This window comes from Chlorocebus sabaeus, chromosome 4 (genome assembly GCF_047675955.1).
Source record: "Chlorocebus sabaeus isolate Y175 chromosome 4, mChlSab1.0.hap1, whole genome shotgun sequence".
Classification (NCBI taxonomy): Eukaryota; Metazoa; Chordata; class Mammalia; order Primates; family Cercopithecidae; genus Chlorocebus; species Chlorocebus sabaeus.
In genome coordinates, this window is record NC_132907.1 from 15,624,102 (window position 1) to 15,643,650 (window position 19,549).

General features: G+C 43.5%; 1 protein-coding gene across 1 annotated transcript in view; it reads left to right on the forward strand.

Annotated features, from left to right (window-relative positions):
• Positions 1–9,179: 9,179 nt before the first annotated feature.
• The window catches only part of ACOT12 (acyl-CoA thioesterase 12), a 65,236-nt gene continuing 54,866 nt past the window's right edge, over positions 9,180–19,549 (forward strand). Inside the window, exons 1-2 of the mRNA XM_007977011.3 lie at positions 9,180–9,323; positions 17,733–17,802. Of these exons, the coding sequence (XP_007975202.3) occupies positions 9,197–9,323; positions 17,733–17,802 (197 nt within the window). The 5' untranslated portion in view covers positions 9,180–9,196. The remainder of the gene's footprint in view (positions 9,324–17,732; positions 17,803–19,549) is intronic.

A 19,549-nucleotide genomic window follows, 5' to 3' on the forward strand; every position in this document is an offset into this window, starting at 1 on the left:
AAAAGACTGCCTAGAATCTTATTAAAAAACATTCTGGGGATCTATCAGTTAGAAATATTTTGGTTATACTGACAGATAACCAAATTCAAATGGGCTTAGAGCAAAAAATGGGAGGGCATAGGGGATGCTTACTTGTTCACATAACTGGAAAGCCCCAAAGTCACTTAGTTTCAAGTAAGGCTGGATCCACCAGTTCAGCAATATTACCAAGGACTTGCCTTTACCCATATTCTTCCCCATGCCTGAATGTCCAGGTAAGAGTCATTGGTCATTGTAAAGATTTGTCCAGCTTCCATTCTTCATTCCTAATCTGAGTTTATTTTCCTTTTGGAGAACAACTCACTGCTATGTTTAATCTTAGTAAGAAGTTAATTGGCTGGGCGCGGTGGCTCAAGCCTGTAATCCCAGCACTTTGGGAGGCCGAGACGGGCGGATCACGAGGTCAGGAGATCAAGACCATCCTGGCTAACACGGTGAAACCCCGTCTCTACTAAAAAACACAAAAAACTAGCCGGGTGTGGTGGCGGGCGCCTGTAGTCCCAGCTACTCGGGAGGCTGAGGCAGGAGAATGGCGAGAACCCGGGAGGCGGAGCTTGCAGTGAGCTGAGATCCGGCCACTGCACCCCAGCCTGGGCAACAGAGCGAGACTCTGTTTCAAAAAAAAAAAAAAAAAAAAAAGAAGTTAATTATTCCAGGCACCAGTCTCATCTCTACTGAAAGAGAAAGAAACAGATTTCACCTCTCTGTTTGCCCTTCCCTTTCCTCCCCCATCCCTAAGCTTATGAGCAGACATATGACTTAAGCTTGGTCAGGTAGATGCTGTCTTCTGGACTTTGGATCTTGTCAGAGTTCCACAGGATGTAAGGAACAGGGGCAGGCCTGCAGCATAGCCTTTGCTCCTCCCCACTGTCAAGCCTGCTGTCCATATCTAATCACTCCTGGAAGTCTTACAAGCATTTTCCTTTGCTTAGGTTGTCTATGTCCTGCTGTTTGATTTATAGAGCAACAGAGCATTTCCAGGAAATCCTGTGCAAAGGAGAGCCTCCCACCTTGTGTACCCAGGGCACTAAGTATCATATCTTTTGATGTGCCCATATCCATAAACATTATACTACTGACTTAGCAATCTGTGTTCCCCAGCCTACTGAGCTCTCTAAAAACAGGGTACTTAGCTTATGCTTAGCTCAGTGTCTGGGCAATATTAGATATTTAGAAAAATCTGTGTGAATGAATGAGTGAATCACTTTAGGGAGAAAGTACACACTTGTATTAAACAATTCTTAAATTTAACTCAGTACATTATCAAGCACAAATAATAAGGGCTCTTTACAAAGTATCTAACTGCCATAAGGAATATTTTTAGGCTGTTTTATGAGGACTTATTCTTTGAGGATCTATATATCTGTCAGGATGAATCTTGGTTCATCCCTGAAATTTAATCTGAAGGCTTCCTCAGTGCAGATTGCTTCCTTTCTAATAGGAGATAAATATCCATTATGCCACCAGGAAATGCCTGACGTTTAGGTGCATGCCTCATCCTAAATAAAATGAAGGATCTCAATTCTCCCCGGTTTGCCTGCAGCACAACTCGCGGGAACCAAGCCCTGGCCTGGCTGATGACACCACATGTGTAGAAAGACACACTGGGTTTTGCAGGTGCATCACGACGCTCTGAGGAGGAGAGGGTAAGACAGTGACATGCACTCCTGCCACTCTCTCACTGAAGCCTGAGCCCTGCCACTGCATGATCACATACAGGCTCCCCCTCCTGCAGGGGCACCCGCATTCCAGCCCGGCACGGTGGACACCTGGCACCTCCCAGGGGAGCAGGGCAGTGTCCCAAGAGTCGAGGTGCTCCAGGAAGGGTGAGCATAAACCAGGGCTGGTCTTCCTCTACCCTTCTCCTTCTCTGAGTAATGCGTGTCTAGCCATTAGGTGAGACAGAGGATATGGGTGTGTGCCCAGAGCAGGACGCTGCCCTGAGTCCAGTGGGGAGGTCGGGAGGCAGCCCCCTCAGGGGCAAGGGTGGCAGAGGAGCTGGGAGTTCACTGTCATATGGGGTACTGACCAAAGAAGTCAATCTATTAAGCATCACAGAAGCCAGGTTTCTTGTCAGAAAACGGAGTTAAAAATATGGGGAGGGAGAAAACTAGAATGACTCCTACAGGTGGAGCTGGAATCTGACCCACCCATCTGAACTGGTGGTTTTCTAGGTAGATGGTGTGTTCATTTCCTACGGCTGCTGTAACAAATTGCCACAGACTGTGGGGCTTAAGACAAAAATTGATTCTCCCACAGTTCCAGAGCCCAGATGTCTGAACTCAAGGTGTTGGCAGGGCCATAATCCCCGAAAGCTCTAGGGGAGAATCCTTCCCTGCCCCTTTCAGCTTCTAGTGGCTCCACAACACTGAGTCCTCACATGGCGACCTCGAGAGAAAGGCAAAAAAAAAAAAAAAAAAGGCAAAGAAGGCCTACCTACATAGTACTCTCCAGCCTGTTACAAGGGCACTGACTAATCCATTCATGAGGGCAGAGCCATCAGGACTTATCACTTCCCAAAAGGCCCCACATCTTAAAATATCACATTGGGTCTTAGGTTCCAACAGATGGATTTTGGAGGGACACTCAAACCATAGCAGCTCTGAGGATTCATGTCACCTTCCTCATGTTGATGGTATGTTATGGTTCAGTAGGAGAAAGTCCTGTTTATAGAAAATTCACACTAAAGTACTTGGGGCTAAGCATCAGGTTGGCAACTTACTTTCAAATGGCTCAGAGAAAAATATGTTCTTTGTACAGGACTTCCAAATTTTCTGTAAGTTGGTGATTGTTTTAAAAAACAGACCCAACTCAGCACTGATCTCAAGTCTAGTAGACAGTCAAGAGCAGGTTATAATTTGAGGAGCTGCACACAGCCATCAGCCAGTTTCCACACATGCTTATCACTCCATTTCATCCTCATTAGGATAGTCAACATTATTTTGTAGCCATTTCCCATGTTATCTTTAAACTATAAATTCTATAAAGTTCCAAGGACCGATCTATTTTACTCACCAGCATTTATCCAATGACCAGAACAGTCCTTGTGACACAGTAGGCACTCAGTAAGTATGTGCTGATTGAATGAATGAAGGTGACTTGAAATAGAGGCACCAGCATGGCCTTTGGAGCTAGAACTGGGCACCACTCCCATCTCTCCCACTTCCCATGTGTCCTCTGCACCACATGCATCAACTTCTTAGCCCAGCTGAAGAAGAGCCAGACTTTCGAGATTTGAATCCTGACTCGACTACTTCCCAGTTATGTGGTCTTGGGCGAGTTCCTTCAGTTTCCTCATCTATAAAATGGGAATTGTAATAGCTTGTATACTTCATAGGGATGTGTGGCATGTTGTAAGTGCTTATGAATTATCTGGGCTTGATTTCCCAGCTCTTCAGAGAGAATATTACTTGCAAGATTGTTGTGAGACTTAAAGGACCCTCCATAAATAGTGGTTATCATGATTCCATTTAATGATAATTTCTATGATCTAATTACAACTTTATGAAGTAGGGAAAGCATCCCTATTTTGTTAAAAATGCGTAAATTGAGTGATACATTCAAGTTCAACACTAGCAAGGAGAGGGTCTAACTCAGACACAAACAAATGTCTCCAGAACCAAGACCCAAGACTGTGGCCCTTTTCCCCATATCACAAATTCCCTTACAGGTCTGAAAAGGCTCCCTGTTAAACTGAAGATGTTCTTGGGAAGGACTGCACTGAAAGTTTTATTCCCTTAATGAAAGACACCACGCGGCAGTAGTTTTTAACATAGTGTGCAGCAGAAGCACACAGAAGAATTGTTAAAACACAGGTTATCAGCCAGGCGTGGTGGCGCATGCCTGTAATCTCAGCGCTTTGGGAAGCTGAGGCGGGTGGATCGCGAGGTCAGGAAATCAAGACCAGCCTGACCAACATGGTGAAACCCCATCTCTACTAAAAATACAAAAATTAGATGGGCATGGTGGCATGTGCCTGTAATCCCAGCTACTCAGGAGGCTGAGGCAGGAGAATCACTTGAACCCAGGTGGCAGAGTTTGCAGTGTGCCAAGGTTGTGCCATTGCACGTCGGCCTGGCTGATAGAGCAAGACTCCATCTCAAAAAAAAAAAAAAAAAGAAAAAAGAAAAAAAAAAGTTATTGGCCCCACCCCCAGAATTTCAGATTCAGTAAGTATGGGTTGAGCTGGAAATTCTTGAGAACCACTCCCCTAAGGGGAAGTAGCTGAAAGCTTAGAAAGCAGGAAATGGTACGGGCAGGAGACAGGAGAGATCTGGGGAAAGCCAGGGAGGCAGGAAGGGGCAGCTTTAAGAGTCAGCCAGAGAGGTGAGGCCTCTGCCAGATGGAAGAAAAAGTGCCAGATCAGACAGTAGCTCAATCTCAGTCTTTGGCAAATTACTTTTTCTGAGATCAAAAGGAGTAATTCTTTTAAAAACAGAAGTTACCACAGCTCACCCCATGTGAAATAATTTGAGTACCCCTGTAACTGTTTCAAAAATCGAATTAATGGCTGGGTGCGGTGGGTCACACCTGTAATCCCAGCACTTTGGGAGGCTGAGGCGGGTGGCTCATGAGGTCAGGCATTCGAGACCAGCCTAGCCAACTTCGTGAAACCCCGTGTCTACTAAAAATACAAAAAATTAGCCGGGTGTGGTGGCAGGCACCTGTAATCCCAACTACTTGGGAGGCTGAGGCAGGAGAATTGCTTGAATCTGGGAGACGGAGGTTGCAGTGGGCCAAGATTGCGCCACTGCACTCTAGCCTGCATTCCAGTGTGAGACTCAGTCTCAAAAAAAAAAAAAAAAAATTCATAATTTTAAAACTTCCAAAAAAAACTTCAGGGCCCAGATAGTTTCACTGGAGAATTCTACCAAAAGTGTAAAGAACACCAAATCTATACAGTCTTTTTCAGAATACACAGTAGGGGAACGTTTCCCGATTGATTTTATGAACCCTGACACCAAAACCAGATGAAGACGGTTTTAAAGAAAGACAACTGCATACCAACATGTCCCAAAAATACAGACATAGAAATCCTTATTAAAATAATAGTAAATAGGAATCTGCAATATATAGAAAGAATTGTATACCATGAGCAGGTGGGATGCAGTATTTGAAAACAATGTGCTCCAACATATTGACAGGCAGTGGTGGTGACCGCAAGGGGGCTCCACTGAGCAGTAATCAATGACCTGGGATGAAAATGGGGCCAAACGAATCTGGGGAAGCAGAAAAATTGGATTCTATACACATGGCTTTGGTTCAAACAAAATAAAGCTTTATACTCCACACAAACGTGGTGGCTGTTAGGTTGTACACCTAATGCTTGACAGAAAGAAGGGGCCACCGGAAGTGCAGGGACAAACAGGAGCAAGGTTATCTTGAGGCTCTAGGTGCTAAGAGGGACAGTCCAAGCAGAAAACCCATTCCCCAAAGTCACTGTCATCCCTAGAGCAGGGTGCAGGGGCAGAGAAGGACAGGAGACTCTCCAGTCAAGAAGTTGGCAGCCAAAAGCTGAGGAAACCCATCCTGGAATTTTTGCTTAGGGGCTCTGAGTATAAACTTTGAACCACATCCTTATAAATTTGTATTTGAATTTGAAAACACTGACCTGACGCCTTTTAAAACCTATACCAAAGGTGGGGATAGGGTTTGATGACTCATCAAGCTCATCTCTCTGAAGTACTTGAACTAGCAAACCCTCTGTCCACGACATATCTCCCGCAATGGAAAGGCTCGTGGCTGCCTCTGCTGTTCAGACAGTAAGGATTTTGGCTCTCTGCCTTGCCCGCATGGCCACGGCACTCACCATTCTGAGTCCTAGTCCAAGCTGACAGCGTCTTCCTGTCCTCCTGAGATAAAGCTCCAGCTGAAAGCTTGCTCTTGCTCTGAAATCTGCAGAAGTCCTGGGGAGTTCATCTCCTGAGACCAGCCCTTAGTCAATGAAGGATGCCAGTCAGAGGATAAAAACCCCAGGGTTCCTGCCAGTGGGAGGTATGGCTGGGGCTGTTCTTCACAAACTGTAACGTGCTCGTGAATCACCTAGGAATCTTAATAAAATTCAGACTCTAATTCAGTAGGTCTGAGTTGGAGCCTGAAATTCTGCATTTATAATTCTTTTTCTTTTTCTTTTTCTTTTTCTTTTTTGAGACAGGGTCTCACTCTGTCACTCAGGCTGAAGTGCAGTGGCCCAATCACAGCTCACTGCAGCCTTGTCCTGCTGGGCTCAAGCAATCCTCCCACCTCAGTCTCCCAAGTAGCTGGGACTGCAGGCATGTGCTACCTTTCCTGGCTAATTTTTAAATTTTTTTTTATAGAGACAGGGTCTCTCTATGTTACTCAGGCTGGTCTCAAACTCCTAGGAAGAAGTGATCCTCCTGCCTCTGCCTCTCAGAGTCCTGGGATTACAAGCACGAGCCAACACCCCCGGCCTGAGATTCTGCATTTTTTAAGAGGATCCCAGGTGAGGCTGAGGCTGCTTACCTGGAGACTACACTTTGGTGCCCCTACTGGTGCTTTCTGCAATTTCCTCCCAAATAACCTGCCTGCTCTCAAATTCTTGTCAGTGGCTCCGTTTCTGGAGAAAGCATTTTTTTTCTATCTTTCTACTTATATTCCAGGTTCCTTGTTCTTAATTTTCACCAAGACCAGCTACCTTACAATGTGACCCAAGGAAATAACTGCATTTCCTCATCTCTAGAATAAGAGTTTAGACTGTCCAGTTCCCCTTCCCACTCCAGCATTTTAAAGATTTTCTCATTATTCTAGTGATTATGGAACTTCCCACACTTTTTTGGATCAGCTTTCCAGCTCCGGTGTACAAACTTTTAAAATCAGACTGGCTTCACATTCTACTCATCTTCAAAAAATGTCTCTAAACACAAATGAAATTCGAAGACCTTTATTCAAGCATAATAGGAAAAATCCTTGACATCAGAGAGAAACAGAGATAACAAATGTCCATGCATGCAGATGACATTTTCATTGTAAAAGGAAGAAAGGGACCATTCAGAAAAACACAAGAATAGTAGTTCCAGCACGAGGCTATTAAAATTAGTATGAAACCAACAAAAGATATGAAACCATAATCTGAAGACATCTAGACAGGAGGTAATAAAGATAAGAAAACACAACCGTGAATATGTATACCATGTCTGCTTTTTAAGCAAACATCTCTAGACAAACATACAAACATACACATGCTGTCCCTTTCAAGAAAATCACGTTGGAAACCCACTCTCTTACACTTATGCTTAAACATTTTTGAATTTCTTCTTTTTCTTTTTTTTTTCTCCTCCTTTTTTTTTTTTTTTTTTTTTTTTTTTTGAGACTCAGCTCACTGCAACCTCTGCCTTTTTGGCTCAAGTGATCCTCCTCCCTCAGCCTCCAAATAGCTGAGACCACAGGCACACACTACCACACCCAACTAATTCTTCGTATTTTTGGTAGAGAGAAGGTTTCACCATGTTGCTCAGGCTGGTCTTGAACTCCTGAGCTCAAGCAATTTTACCTAACCTCAGCCTCCCAAAATGCTGGGATTATAGGCATGAACCACCACACCTGGCCTGAAATTTCTTTAGTTTATAAGAAACTAAGTATACAAGCATACACATAATTCAATATCACCACTTTAGTCACCACTTTTTTACCCAAAATAATACAACCGAGCCTAAATGCAAACTTTATTTCCAGTAATTTAATAAACTTCCCAAATATTAATACAGTTCACTCATGTAACTGTCAGCTATTGCTGCATAACAGACAACCCCCAAAATCACAGTGGCACACAAAAATAAGTAGTTATGTGTCATTCAAGAGTCTTCACGTCTGCTGGTTTGCTCTGCTTCAGGCTGTGAGTCCTCGGGTTGGCTGAGATGCCTCTGCAATACGTGAATCCAGTTTGGTACCCAGATGCTAATAGGCAGCTATGCGACCTCACGGCAGAGGTCAGGTGTTCCTGAGAACAGAAACACAGGGTGATTCTAAAGGCAAGACTGGTGGTAGGTATACTGCTCTCTCTCCACATTCCATTCTAAAGCAAGTCACATAGCCAAGTCCAAGATCAATAAATGGCTCTCACAGAGTTATTGGTATATGGAGTGAATATATGATGAATAATCTATCAATTCTTAAATTATGATGATTTATCCATATGGAAGTCATTAAAAAGAAGGCATTTTTCAAGGAGGGGTGCCAAAAGCGATGTGAGTAATAACGTTATTGAAATAAGTGTATAGCTACATAATGGGACCATCTTGGAGGCACAAATTTTTGTTTGTTTTTAAAAGTTATTTTACTGCCTTTTGTATAAGTCAAACTTCATGCTTGCCTCAGTGAAAGCATTCAATTCCTATTTATGATTGGATTGTCCTGAAACCTATACAGGGAGGCTCCCAAAAGATATCAAGTCAACATTTCCTTATTTCCCCTCTTTCATTAAAAAAACAAAACAAAACAAAATATTTTTAAAAGGAAACAAAAATACCACAATCTCCATTCTGATGTCACCATGCTGAGGCTTGGCAAGTCAAAAGTATAAGGATGAAAAGGCACCACCAATTCGTGCGAGTCGGCTAGGCTTCTCGGTGCTATTCCAGATAGTCAGGAGCCCTGGGTTCCAGCCAAGGTGATCCAGGTCGCTTAGCGGCTCCTATCACCTCAGCTGCTTGCTCCCCTTCTCCGGGTTTCCAGTTCTCCATCGTAAATGTGCTCCCTGGCGCAGCCTCCCCTGATACTCAGACATCCACCAATCCATTGGATACTGGAGGTTTTCCGGAGACACTGTGTCCCTAATGAGGACTGCTTTGTACAGTCACTGATAGCAGCTCTAGAAAGTGTAACAGCTTTTTTATCTCAAAAGATGTGTGCTCTGGCCCTAGGGGAGCCGCCTTCCAGACCTGTTTACCAGGGAGTCCCCACCCCACACACTTCCCGGACTTCTCCCGAGACCCGAGAGCGCTGACTTTCCCCCACTCGCGATAGTCCTGGGGGTGACACTGAGGGCCCCCTCACTTGCAGCCCCCACCTCCCTGCGGCCGGAGGGTCAGAGGTTCGCGGCCCGGGCAGGCAGCCCCAGCGCCCTTTGGAGCTGGGCGGGGCGGGCAGAGCGGGCACGGCCGGGCGTCGGGGCCACAGGCATTGCACTCTAGCCCTGGCCATGGAGCGGCCGGCATCAGGCGAGGTGCTCATGAGCCAGGCCATCCAGCCGGCGCACGCCACTGCCCGCGGTGAGCTGAGCGCCGGGCAGCTGCTCAAGTGGATCGACGCTACCGCCTGCCTGGCGGGTAGGCGGGCGCCGGGGCTGCGGGAGCGGCGGCGGCTGGGGGTGGCGGGGAGGGGGAAGGTGTGGAAGGTACTTGCGGACAGCTGAGCCCTGAGCAGCCAGGGGTAGGGGTGTTGCGACAGTGCGCCCGCGCTGGGCATGGCCGAGACCATTGGTTCCCAAATGCGTGGCTCTCAGGACTCCTTCATTCCATTAAATAAGTGAGGAGCCCAGAGAGCTTTTGTGGGGTTTTTTGTTTGTTTGTTGTTGTTTTTGAGACAAGGTCTCACTCTTGCCCGGGCTGGAGTGCGGTGGTGCCATCAGAGCTCGCTGCAGCCTCGACGCCCTGAGCTAAAGCAATCCTCCCACCTCAGCCTCCAGAGTAACTGGGACCACAGACGCACGCCACCAGGCCCAGCTAATTTGGGGGGGTTTGTTTTGTTTTGCTTTTGTAGAGATGGGGGTCTCACTATGTTGCCCAGGCTGGTCTCAAACTCCTGGACTCAAGGATCCCGAAGTGTTGGGATTACAGGTGTGAGCCACCGCACCCAGCCAGCTTTTGTTTATGTAGGCTATTTATATCACATTTACTGTAACAGAAATTTAAAAATTTGTAATTATTTTTAAAAAAGAAATGGACTACATGTTGACATAACATTTTTAATTAAAAAAATAACTAGTTTCCACAAGAACAAAAGTGTAGCTGGAGGAGTGGTGATAGGTTACATCCTGGCGAGTCTCTCTAAAGTCTGGCTAACAGAGGATTGCTGACTTCTCATACCTGCTTCTGCATTCACCGTGCTGCTACCACACCCTTAAGTAGTCTCTGGAAAACTCCACTGTGTCCTTGCTAGAGAATGACAGTAAAAATGGCAAAAACATTTATTAAGGACTGAATTATGCCCCCCATGCCACCCACTGAAATTTATACATTGAAGTCCTAACCCCTGGTGTGGCTCTATTTGGAGTGAAGAATTAAGGCTAATGAGGTCATAAGAGTGGAATTCTGGTCCCATACAATTAATGTCCTTATAAGAAGAGACACTGGAGAGCTTCATCTCTCTGCCATGTGAGGCCACAGCAGGAAGACAGCCATCCACAGGCCAGGAAGAGAGCCCTCGCTAGGACCTGCATGGACAAGCACCTCGATCTGGAACCTCCCTGCCTCCACAACTGTGAGAAATCAATGACTTGTTTAAGCCTTTTTTTTCTTTTTTTTAAACAGGATTTGAGATTGGTTATATTAAGGTAACAATGGAAGCATGAATACAAAATTAATCCACATGTAGGAAAAAGAAACAATACAGAAACCACTGAGGTTGCTAATAATAATGATGCCTATTTCCAAGGCAACTGAATACATTATGAGACCACTGAAGTGACTTTTAGTTACCTTGTTTAGTGCCTCTGTCTTGTGATGGAGAAACAGTGGCCCACCTGCAGTTGTCATCATTTCTATGACCTGACATCTTTCAAAACCATGGAAAGATCCAACTGACAATCAATTACTCTATACCTTAATAGTTACATTACTATTAGTAGTATAATATTAATCACTGATAATATTACTATTATTAAGAAAACCTGTGTGATAAAGTTGGTTTGGGCAATATGAATAATGCCTGTGTTAAACACTCTGTGGTGACCCGAGGCACCACATAAGCAGGGGACATTATTTAGCCAAGGTGTAATTGAATCTGTATAGTAATACAAAACTGATTTCTCTGGGATTTTGTCAGAGCTTTTTTTAGGCCAGGATTATCTTTTTAGCCACATTACTGCAATCCCAATCATGGCCCCAAGGCATTGCTGTGACCCCTAGGCACTGCTGGATTCCAAAATGTCTTCTCAATATTTAAAGAAAGATGAAATATTCTCACTATCCTCACTTCTGTCTGTGGCCCCATTATTTTTCCAGTTCCTTAAGTCTAAAGGCTTGAAGCCATCTGAGTAATCTTCTATCTCACACGTCCGTGTATTATTTGGAACATCTCACACACACAGTTTTCTATTTGTGAAGCTAGTGGCACCCAACTCCTCTAGTTGAGCAAGTCAGAAGTCTAGGAGTCATCCTTGATATCTCTCTCCACCTTACTTCTCCCTTCACATACTCTATGCATGGAGGAAGTCCTATCAGTGTTACCCCCTAAAGGAATCTCTGAAAGCCAAGCACGGTGCTGCACCCCCAATGCGACCATCTAGTCCAGGCTCTCATCAACTTTCATGCAGACTTCAGCAGTGATTTCCAAACCAGTCTCCATTCATTCTGGTCTCCTCTCCACACTGCTTCTAAAGTAACCTTTGAAGATGCTAATCTGATCATGTCATATGTTTTGTTCATTTTTCCCTTTCTTTTCTTCACCAAGGGCTTTAAGGATTTTTCTAACATGTTCAAGTGCTTCCTATTAAAAAAATCTCCCACAGATAATAATTATAAACTCTGGGCAAAACACTAAATAAAAGAGACTTAAGGCAGGTGAAAAGTGAACAAAAGTAGGCTTAGAGCACTTGAAAGTTAACACATGAAAGAACAAAATGATGTTGGCTTTTTCTGTTTGTTTTTTAAATGACTTGAAGCCTGAAAGAAAATGCCAGTCTGCTCCCAGCTATGGTTCTGATGGTAAACCCATAGGCTTGCTGGTTTGAAGAGCCCAAAGACAGGGTTTGGGAAAAGTACAGCTACTGAAATACAAAAGGGAAAGTTCCAGAAAGGAAAGAGCCAGAGAGAGAGAGAGAGAGAGAGAGAGAGAGCCCTAAAATCTAACTATCATCTTTGTCCAGATATCTGGCAAATCTTGAATCATGTATACTAGGACGTACTCCAGACCTCCTGGTTGAGGCCAAAAGAACTGAAAATAGTTGTGTCCATCTGCAGGTAGACAGATTATAGTTTCAGTTTGGTCAGGTTAACTGCTTGCTTTAAAAATCAAAACCAAAAATAAAACCAACACTTTTCTGAGAAACACAGTTTCTACAATGGATCACTCACAATGGCTAGGATATTATTCAAAATTACTTGACATACAAGGGGAAACATGATTCATTCTTAAGAGAAAAGACAATCAATGGAGATTCATCCCTAGATGACCCTGATGCTGGAATTAAGCTTCAAGGATTTTAAAGCAACTAGTATAACTGTGCTCAAGAATATAATGAAAAATATGATAATAAAGATTGCTGTAATCCCAGCACTTTGGGAGGCTGAGGCGGTTGGATCACTTGAGGTCAGGAGTTTGAGACCAGCCTGGTCAACATGATGAAACCCTGTCTCTACTAAAAACACAAAAATTAGCCACGTGTGGTGGCGGGCACCTGTAATCCCAGCTACTCGGGAGGCTGAGGCAGGAGAATCACTTGAATCTGGGAGGTGGGGATTGCAGTGAGCCGAGATTGTACCACTGCACTTCTGCCAGGGCAAAAGAGTGAGACTCCATCTCAAAAAAAAAAAAAAAATTGAAAAGGCAGTACCTTTCTGCAGAATAATAGAAACTATTTTTTGAAAGCCAAATGGTAATTCCAGAACTGAAAAATACAGTGTCTAAAATAACAAACTCAATGGCTAGGCTTAACAGCAGAATGGACATGACTGAGAAAAGAGTTAGTAAATGCAAAAATACATCACTAGAAATTATCCAATCTAAGAACAGAAAAAAAAGAATTTTAAAAATAAACAAAGTGTGACCAGGCACAATGGTTCATGCCTGTAATCCTAGCACTTTGGGAGGCTCAGGTAGGGGGATAGTTTGAACCCAGGAACTCAAGACCAGCCTGGGCAACATAGGGAGATCCTGTCTCTACCACAACACAAAAAAAATGTTAAAATTAGCCAGGCATGGTACCATGTACCTGTAGTCCCAGCTACTCAGGAGGCTGAGGTGGGAGGATGACTTGAGCCTGGGAGGTTGAGACTGCAGTGAGCCATGATTCCACCACTTTACTCCAGCCTGGGCAACAGAGCAAGACCTTGTCTCAAAAAAAAAAAAAAAAAAAAAAAAAAAAGACATAAATAAAATAAAGTATCAGAGATTTGTGGAAAAATAAAACAAATGTAATTAGAGTTCCAAATATGGTGAAAGACATACAATTACAGATTCAAGGTTATAGAACATCAAGAAAAACTAATACAGGCTGGACATGGTGGCTCACACCTTTAATCCCAGCACTTTGGGAGGCCGAGGCAGGCAAATCACCTGAGGTCAGAAGTTCAAGACCAGCCTGGCCAACGTGGTGAAACCCCATCTCTATTAAAAATACAAAAATTAGTTGGGCATGGTGGCACACGCTTGTAATCCCAGCTACTCAGGAGGCTGAGGCAGGAGAATCACTTGAACCCAGGAGGCAGAGGTTGCAGTGAACCAAGACTGTGCCACCACACTCCAGCCTGGATGACAGAGCGAGACTCTGTCTCCAATTTAAAAAAGAAAGAAAGAAAAACGAATACAAAGAATATATCCAGGCATATCATAGTCAAAATGATTAAGAGAAAATCTTGAATGCAGCCAGACTGAAACACCGTATATAGGAGAACAATAATTAGAATTACCACTGACCTCATCAGAAACAGTGGAGACCAGAAGGCAGTGCAACAATATATTGAAGAATAATAATTACAAAAACTTTCAACCAAGAGCTTCAAGGCCCTGTGCATAGCCTGTCCTCAGCCTTCACTCCAGCCTCATCTCACCCACTCTCCCTCCTACTCTCTGCATTGTAGTCACCAGGACCTTTGTAATTACTGTTCCCTCTGCTCAACAGGCCCTCCCCTCTGCTGCCCTCAAGACTTCCTGGACACCCCACCTAGTGTATTATTTCAGTTACTGACTCTTATAAAATCCCTGTTTTCTTCAGAGCACTTAGTCCGTTTTGTCATTACATATCTGTATTAGTCCATTTTCATGCTGCTGATAAAGACATACCTGAGACTGGGTAACTTATAAAGAAAAAGAGATTTACTGGACTCGCAGTTCCACGTGGGTGGGGAAGCCTCAAAATCATGGCGGAAGGCAAAAGGCACTTCTTACATGGTGGCAGCAGGAGAGAAAATGAGAACCAAGCAGAAGGGGTTTCCCCTTATAAAACCATCACATCTCATGAGGCTTATTCACTATCATGAGAATAGTACAGGAAAGATCCGCCCCCATGATTCAATTATCTCCCACCAGCTCCTTCCCACAACATGTGGGAATTATGGGAGCTACAATTCAAGGTGAGGTGGGTGGGGACTCAGCCAAACCACATCAATATCCATTTAATTAACCTCTGGCTCATCCACTAGACTCCATGAGAGCAGGGGTCCTGGCTGTTTCCCATTGCCAGCACCTTACACAGAGGCTGCCTTGCATAACACAGGTGCTTAATCAATATCTGCTGAAGGAAGGAAGGAATGAAGGAAGGTTATCACTATTTTTATCAGTCATCATTTCATACTTACTTTACAATCACTTAGCTTCTCTTAGTTCTCCCAGGAAATCAGAAACAGCTTTAGGGTTTTCCACTTCTGCTGGTACACTGTACGAAGGGCAGTCAAAAATCAAGAACCAGAACAAGCCAGTCCTGTGAGTTCATGTCATCTAATTGACACTTGTTTAAAAACACAGCACGCATGTAATGACATGTGAAGCCAGGACCCTATGGTGTTCCCCATATTTTTTTTTTCTTTTAGTTTAATGACCCTTGAAAATCAATAGCATAAATCACGATTATTGAGCTCCTGAAACCCATATTGAGTCACGTGCTTCTCTGGTAGTGTTCTCTGGTTTGTCTAACCTCTTTCCTGAAAGTTCCTATTGCTTTTATAGTCAAAATCACTATTTAGGACAATGCATTTAATCTTTCTAAGCCTAAATTTTCTTATCTATAAAAGGGAGCTAATAATAGTACCAACTTCATGTAATTTAACATGCTTAAATGCCTAGTACAGTGCCTGATCAATAATAAATGCTTAATAAAAGTAACTGTCATGATTTTATTACTTTTTGATCCCTTAAGAAACCTTGTGCTATATATACAGGATACCCAATATAAACAATAAAAGTTTAAATTTATTTTTTTTACTGGTTACTGCATTTTAGTTATCATTTAAGTCATTCACAATTGATAACTCAGCCGGGCATGGTGGCTCACGCCTGTAATTCCAGTGCTTTGAGGGGTCAAGGCGGGAGCATCACTTGAGCCCAGGAGTTTGGGACCAGCTTGGGCCAAATCATGAGAACCTGTCTCTACAAAAAATATTTTAAACAATTTTTTTAAAGTTAGCTAGCTGTGGTGGCACATGCCTACAGTCCTAGCTACTCAGGAGGCTGAGGCACGATCACTTGAGCCCAGGAGTTCGAGGCTGGAGTGAGCTATGATCATGCCACTACACTCCAGCCTGGGTGATAGAGACCTCGTCTCTTAAAAAAAAAGAAAAAAATACTCAAGATACTCATGTTGGTCTATATTATAACACTTTATTACTAAGAATTAATAACCTCAACATCCCATTCCCTCATGTTAAGTAACTGGAATGAATATTTATTAAGTATTCTTTAATCAATGATTTAAGCATGTATTTGCAAGGTTTCCGTAGTTCCCTGGAAAACTTAAGCTCTGAAAGGGTACTGACTATGGCTGGATCTCTAAGTGCCATGGAGTGGACTGCTTAAAAGATAGAGCTCATGCACTGGCTCACTCCTGTAATCCCAGCACTTTGGGAGGCTGAGGTGGGCAGATCACAAGGTCAGGAGATCGAGACCATCCTGGCTAATATGGTGAAACCGTGTCTCTACTAAAAATACAAAAAATTAGCTGGACATGGTGGTGCACGCCTGTAGTCCCAGTTACTCAGGAGATTGAGGCAGAAGAATCACTTGAACCCGGGAAGCGGAGGTTGCAGTGAGCCAAGATCGCACCATTGCATTCCAGCCTGGGTGACAGAGTGAGACTCTGTCTGGAAAAAAAAAAAATAATAATAACTCATTCAACTCAGTGTCTGGAAATCAGCAAGAACTTAACAAATGTTTGGTGCATTGAATTAAATTGAGTCCACCTTGAGCCTTCCTACAGCCCAATTCTTCCATATTCCCTTCCTTTCCCTGAACTAGTTGGAAGGATGGTTCCTTCCAGCTAGTAACATTTGAATATCCAATTTTCTGCAGAATTAGATCCTAGAAAGGAATGTGTTGAATACGTGCCCAGTGGAGTATCTCTCATGTCTTCTTACCTAGGACTATCAATTAATACATAGGTGGGTATAATGATCCAGTACACAAAAGGAAGACAAATTCAGTACAATTTACTCGTTTTTCTTAATCATGTGGCACCAGGACTGAAGTCTCCAAAACTAAAATGAGGTCAAAAGTTCTTATAAAGCCAATATAATCTGTTTGGCTTTCAATTGACTGTTTCCCAAAATCAAATCTGGCAGAAGCACATGTCAAAATCTTCCCCACAGAGGATAAATTCTGGTATTTTTTTATGTAAAGCAAATCCAGCAATCAAAACAAAAACAAAAACAAAAAAAAACTGAGCAAATTAAGTGCAGACATAGAACATGGAAATAACCAGGCTTCTTCCTGGACTCTCCCACCCTACGCAATACTCCTCCTTCAAGGCAATTAATGTATACTGAATTTGGCATAAATTTGGTAATAATAAAATAAATATTGACTACATATCTCCTGCATGCCCATCTCTCTTTCTCTGATACCCAGAGAAGATCCTCTTTGATTTGGGATGACTCGGGGTTTCCCATACCACTCAGTGCTTACAGTGGTTAAATCATTCACGCAGCTGGGCGTGGTGGCTCACGCCTGTAATCCCAGCACTTTGGGAGGCCGAGGCGGGCAGATCACGAGGTCAGGAGATCAAGACCATCCTGGCTAACACAGTGAAACCCCATCTCTACTAAAAATACAAAAAATTAGCCAGGTGTGGTGGCGGTGCCTGTAGTCCCAGCTACTCGGGAGGCTGAGGCAGGAGAATGGCGTGAACCCGGGAGGCGGAGCTTGCAGTGAGCCCAGATAGCGCCACTGCGCTCCAGCCTGGGCGACACAGCAAGACTCCGTCAAAAACAAAAAATCATTTAACCTGTGATGCCCTGATTTTAAAACAAGAAGGATAGTACCTACTAAAGTATTTAAAGTCAGCACCAACTTACTAAAATTGCTATTTCAATAGCTAGATTTGTGGGATATTGGTATTAAATTTCAAATACAAGATCATGTAAGTTAAAATTTAGGATGAAGTGCAGTAATTACCATACAGTAGAAACATAACAGAGCAGAGAAGCTTGTATGGAGCCAGTTGATCCACAAATTGTGGGCACAGTGGTGCTATAATGAATGAGGGATGGGTGACTAAGATCAATGCACTTATATTTCATTCCTTTCCCTTATACTGAAATATTCTAATATCACCACTAAAGCAGCATGTTTTTATGTGTTTTTTGAAGCTGAGAAACATGCTGGGGTTTCCTGTGTCACAGCCTCAGTGGATGACATACAGTTTGAGGAGACAGCTAGGTAAGTGACATTGCTCCATCGCTCCTTTCTCCTAGGTTTGTTGGTTCATCTGGGACGTGTATTGGTGGCACCTGAGCTTACTCATGCAGAGGTAGTGATCTTGTTTCTTAATAAAATAAATAACATGTGACCCAATTTAAGTAAAAAAATAATCACAGGGCCTACTTATAAGAAACACTCCTAAGTGTAACTTCACAGTCTTAAATTTGTGGAGAAATAGTTCTCAGCCTGAGATGCATTGTGGCATAAGGCATAACAGCCAAACAGACTTTCTGCAGGCTCCTTTTTTTAATTGTCTCACTCAGCTGCCCAGACTGGTGTGCAGTAGTGCGATCTCGGCTCACTGCAACCTCTTCCTCCTGGGCTCAAGTGATCCTCCTGTCTTAGCCTCCCAAGTAGCTGGGACTGCAGGTACGTGCCACCATGCCCACCTGGCTTTTTTTTTTTTTTGTAGAGACAGGGTTTCATCATCTTGTCCAGGCTGATCTCAAACTCCTGGGCTCAAGTGGTCCACCCACTGGCTTCCCAAAGTGCCAGGATTACAGGCGTGAGCCACCATGCCTGGCCACTATAAGCTAATTATTAATGTCCCCTTCCTGTACTAGAAGAATAACTAATGATAATAAGTATCTTTATGATGTTGAATTTCATCATTAGGTTGTTAGGTAAACACTAATTCATCTAAGTAGAGAGAGTAAATTATGAAAAACATTTTATGTGTGAAAGTTCTTAACCATCTCTTATTGTAGAAAATTTCAAGATACACAAACATTTCAAACGTACTTATTTAGGTTGGTAATTGCGAAAACCGCGATTACTTTTGCACCAACCTATAAAACAAGAGAGGATAGTACAGTGTATCCCGAGGACCCCTCACCCCCAGCTATAGCAATTATCAATTCACAGACACTCTTGCTTTATCAATACCCCTCTACACCCCCCATATGCTTGGATTGTTTTGAGGAAAATCCCAAGCATCATCTATATACATTCATGCATCACTTAATGATGGGCTATGTTCTGAGAAATGCATCCCTAATAACTTCATCCTTGTATGAACATCATAGAGTGTACTCACACAACCTCAGCAGTACAGCCTCTTACACACCTAGGGTATGTGGTGTAGCCTATTGTTCCTAGGCTACAAACCTGTGCAGCCTGTTACCGTACTGAAAATTGTAGGCAGTTGTAATACCGTGGTGACTATTTGTGTGTCTAAACATGGCTAAACTTTAAAAAGATACAGTAAAATACAGTATAAAAGATTTAAAAATGGTACATCTGGCCAGGCACGGTGGCTCACGCCTGTAATTCCAGCACTTTGGGAGGCCGAGGTGGATGGATCACCTGAGGTCAGGAGTTTAAAACCAGCCTGGCCAACGTGAAACCCCATCTCTACTAAAAGTACAAAAATTAGCCAGGTGTGGTGGCAGGCGCCTTTAATCCCAGCTACTCAGGAGGCTGAGGCAGGAGAATAACTTGAACCCAGGAGGCGGAGGTGGCAGTGAGCCCAGATCACGCCATTACACTCCAGCCTGTGTGACAAGAGCGAGACTCCATCTCAAAAAAAAAAAAAAAAAGGTACACCTGTATAGGACACTTACCATGAATGGAGCCTAGAAGGCTGGAAGTTGCTCTGCGTGAGTCAGTGAGTGAGTGCTGAGCACATGTGAAGGCCCCAGACGTTACTGTGCACAACCATAGATTTATAAACACCGCACACTTAGGCTACACCAAATTTATAAAA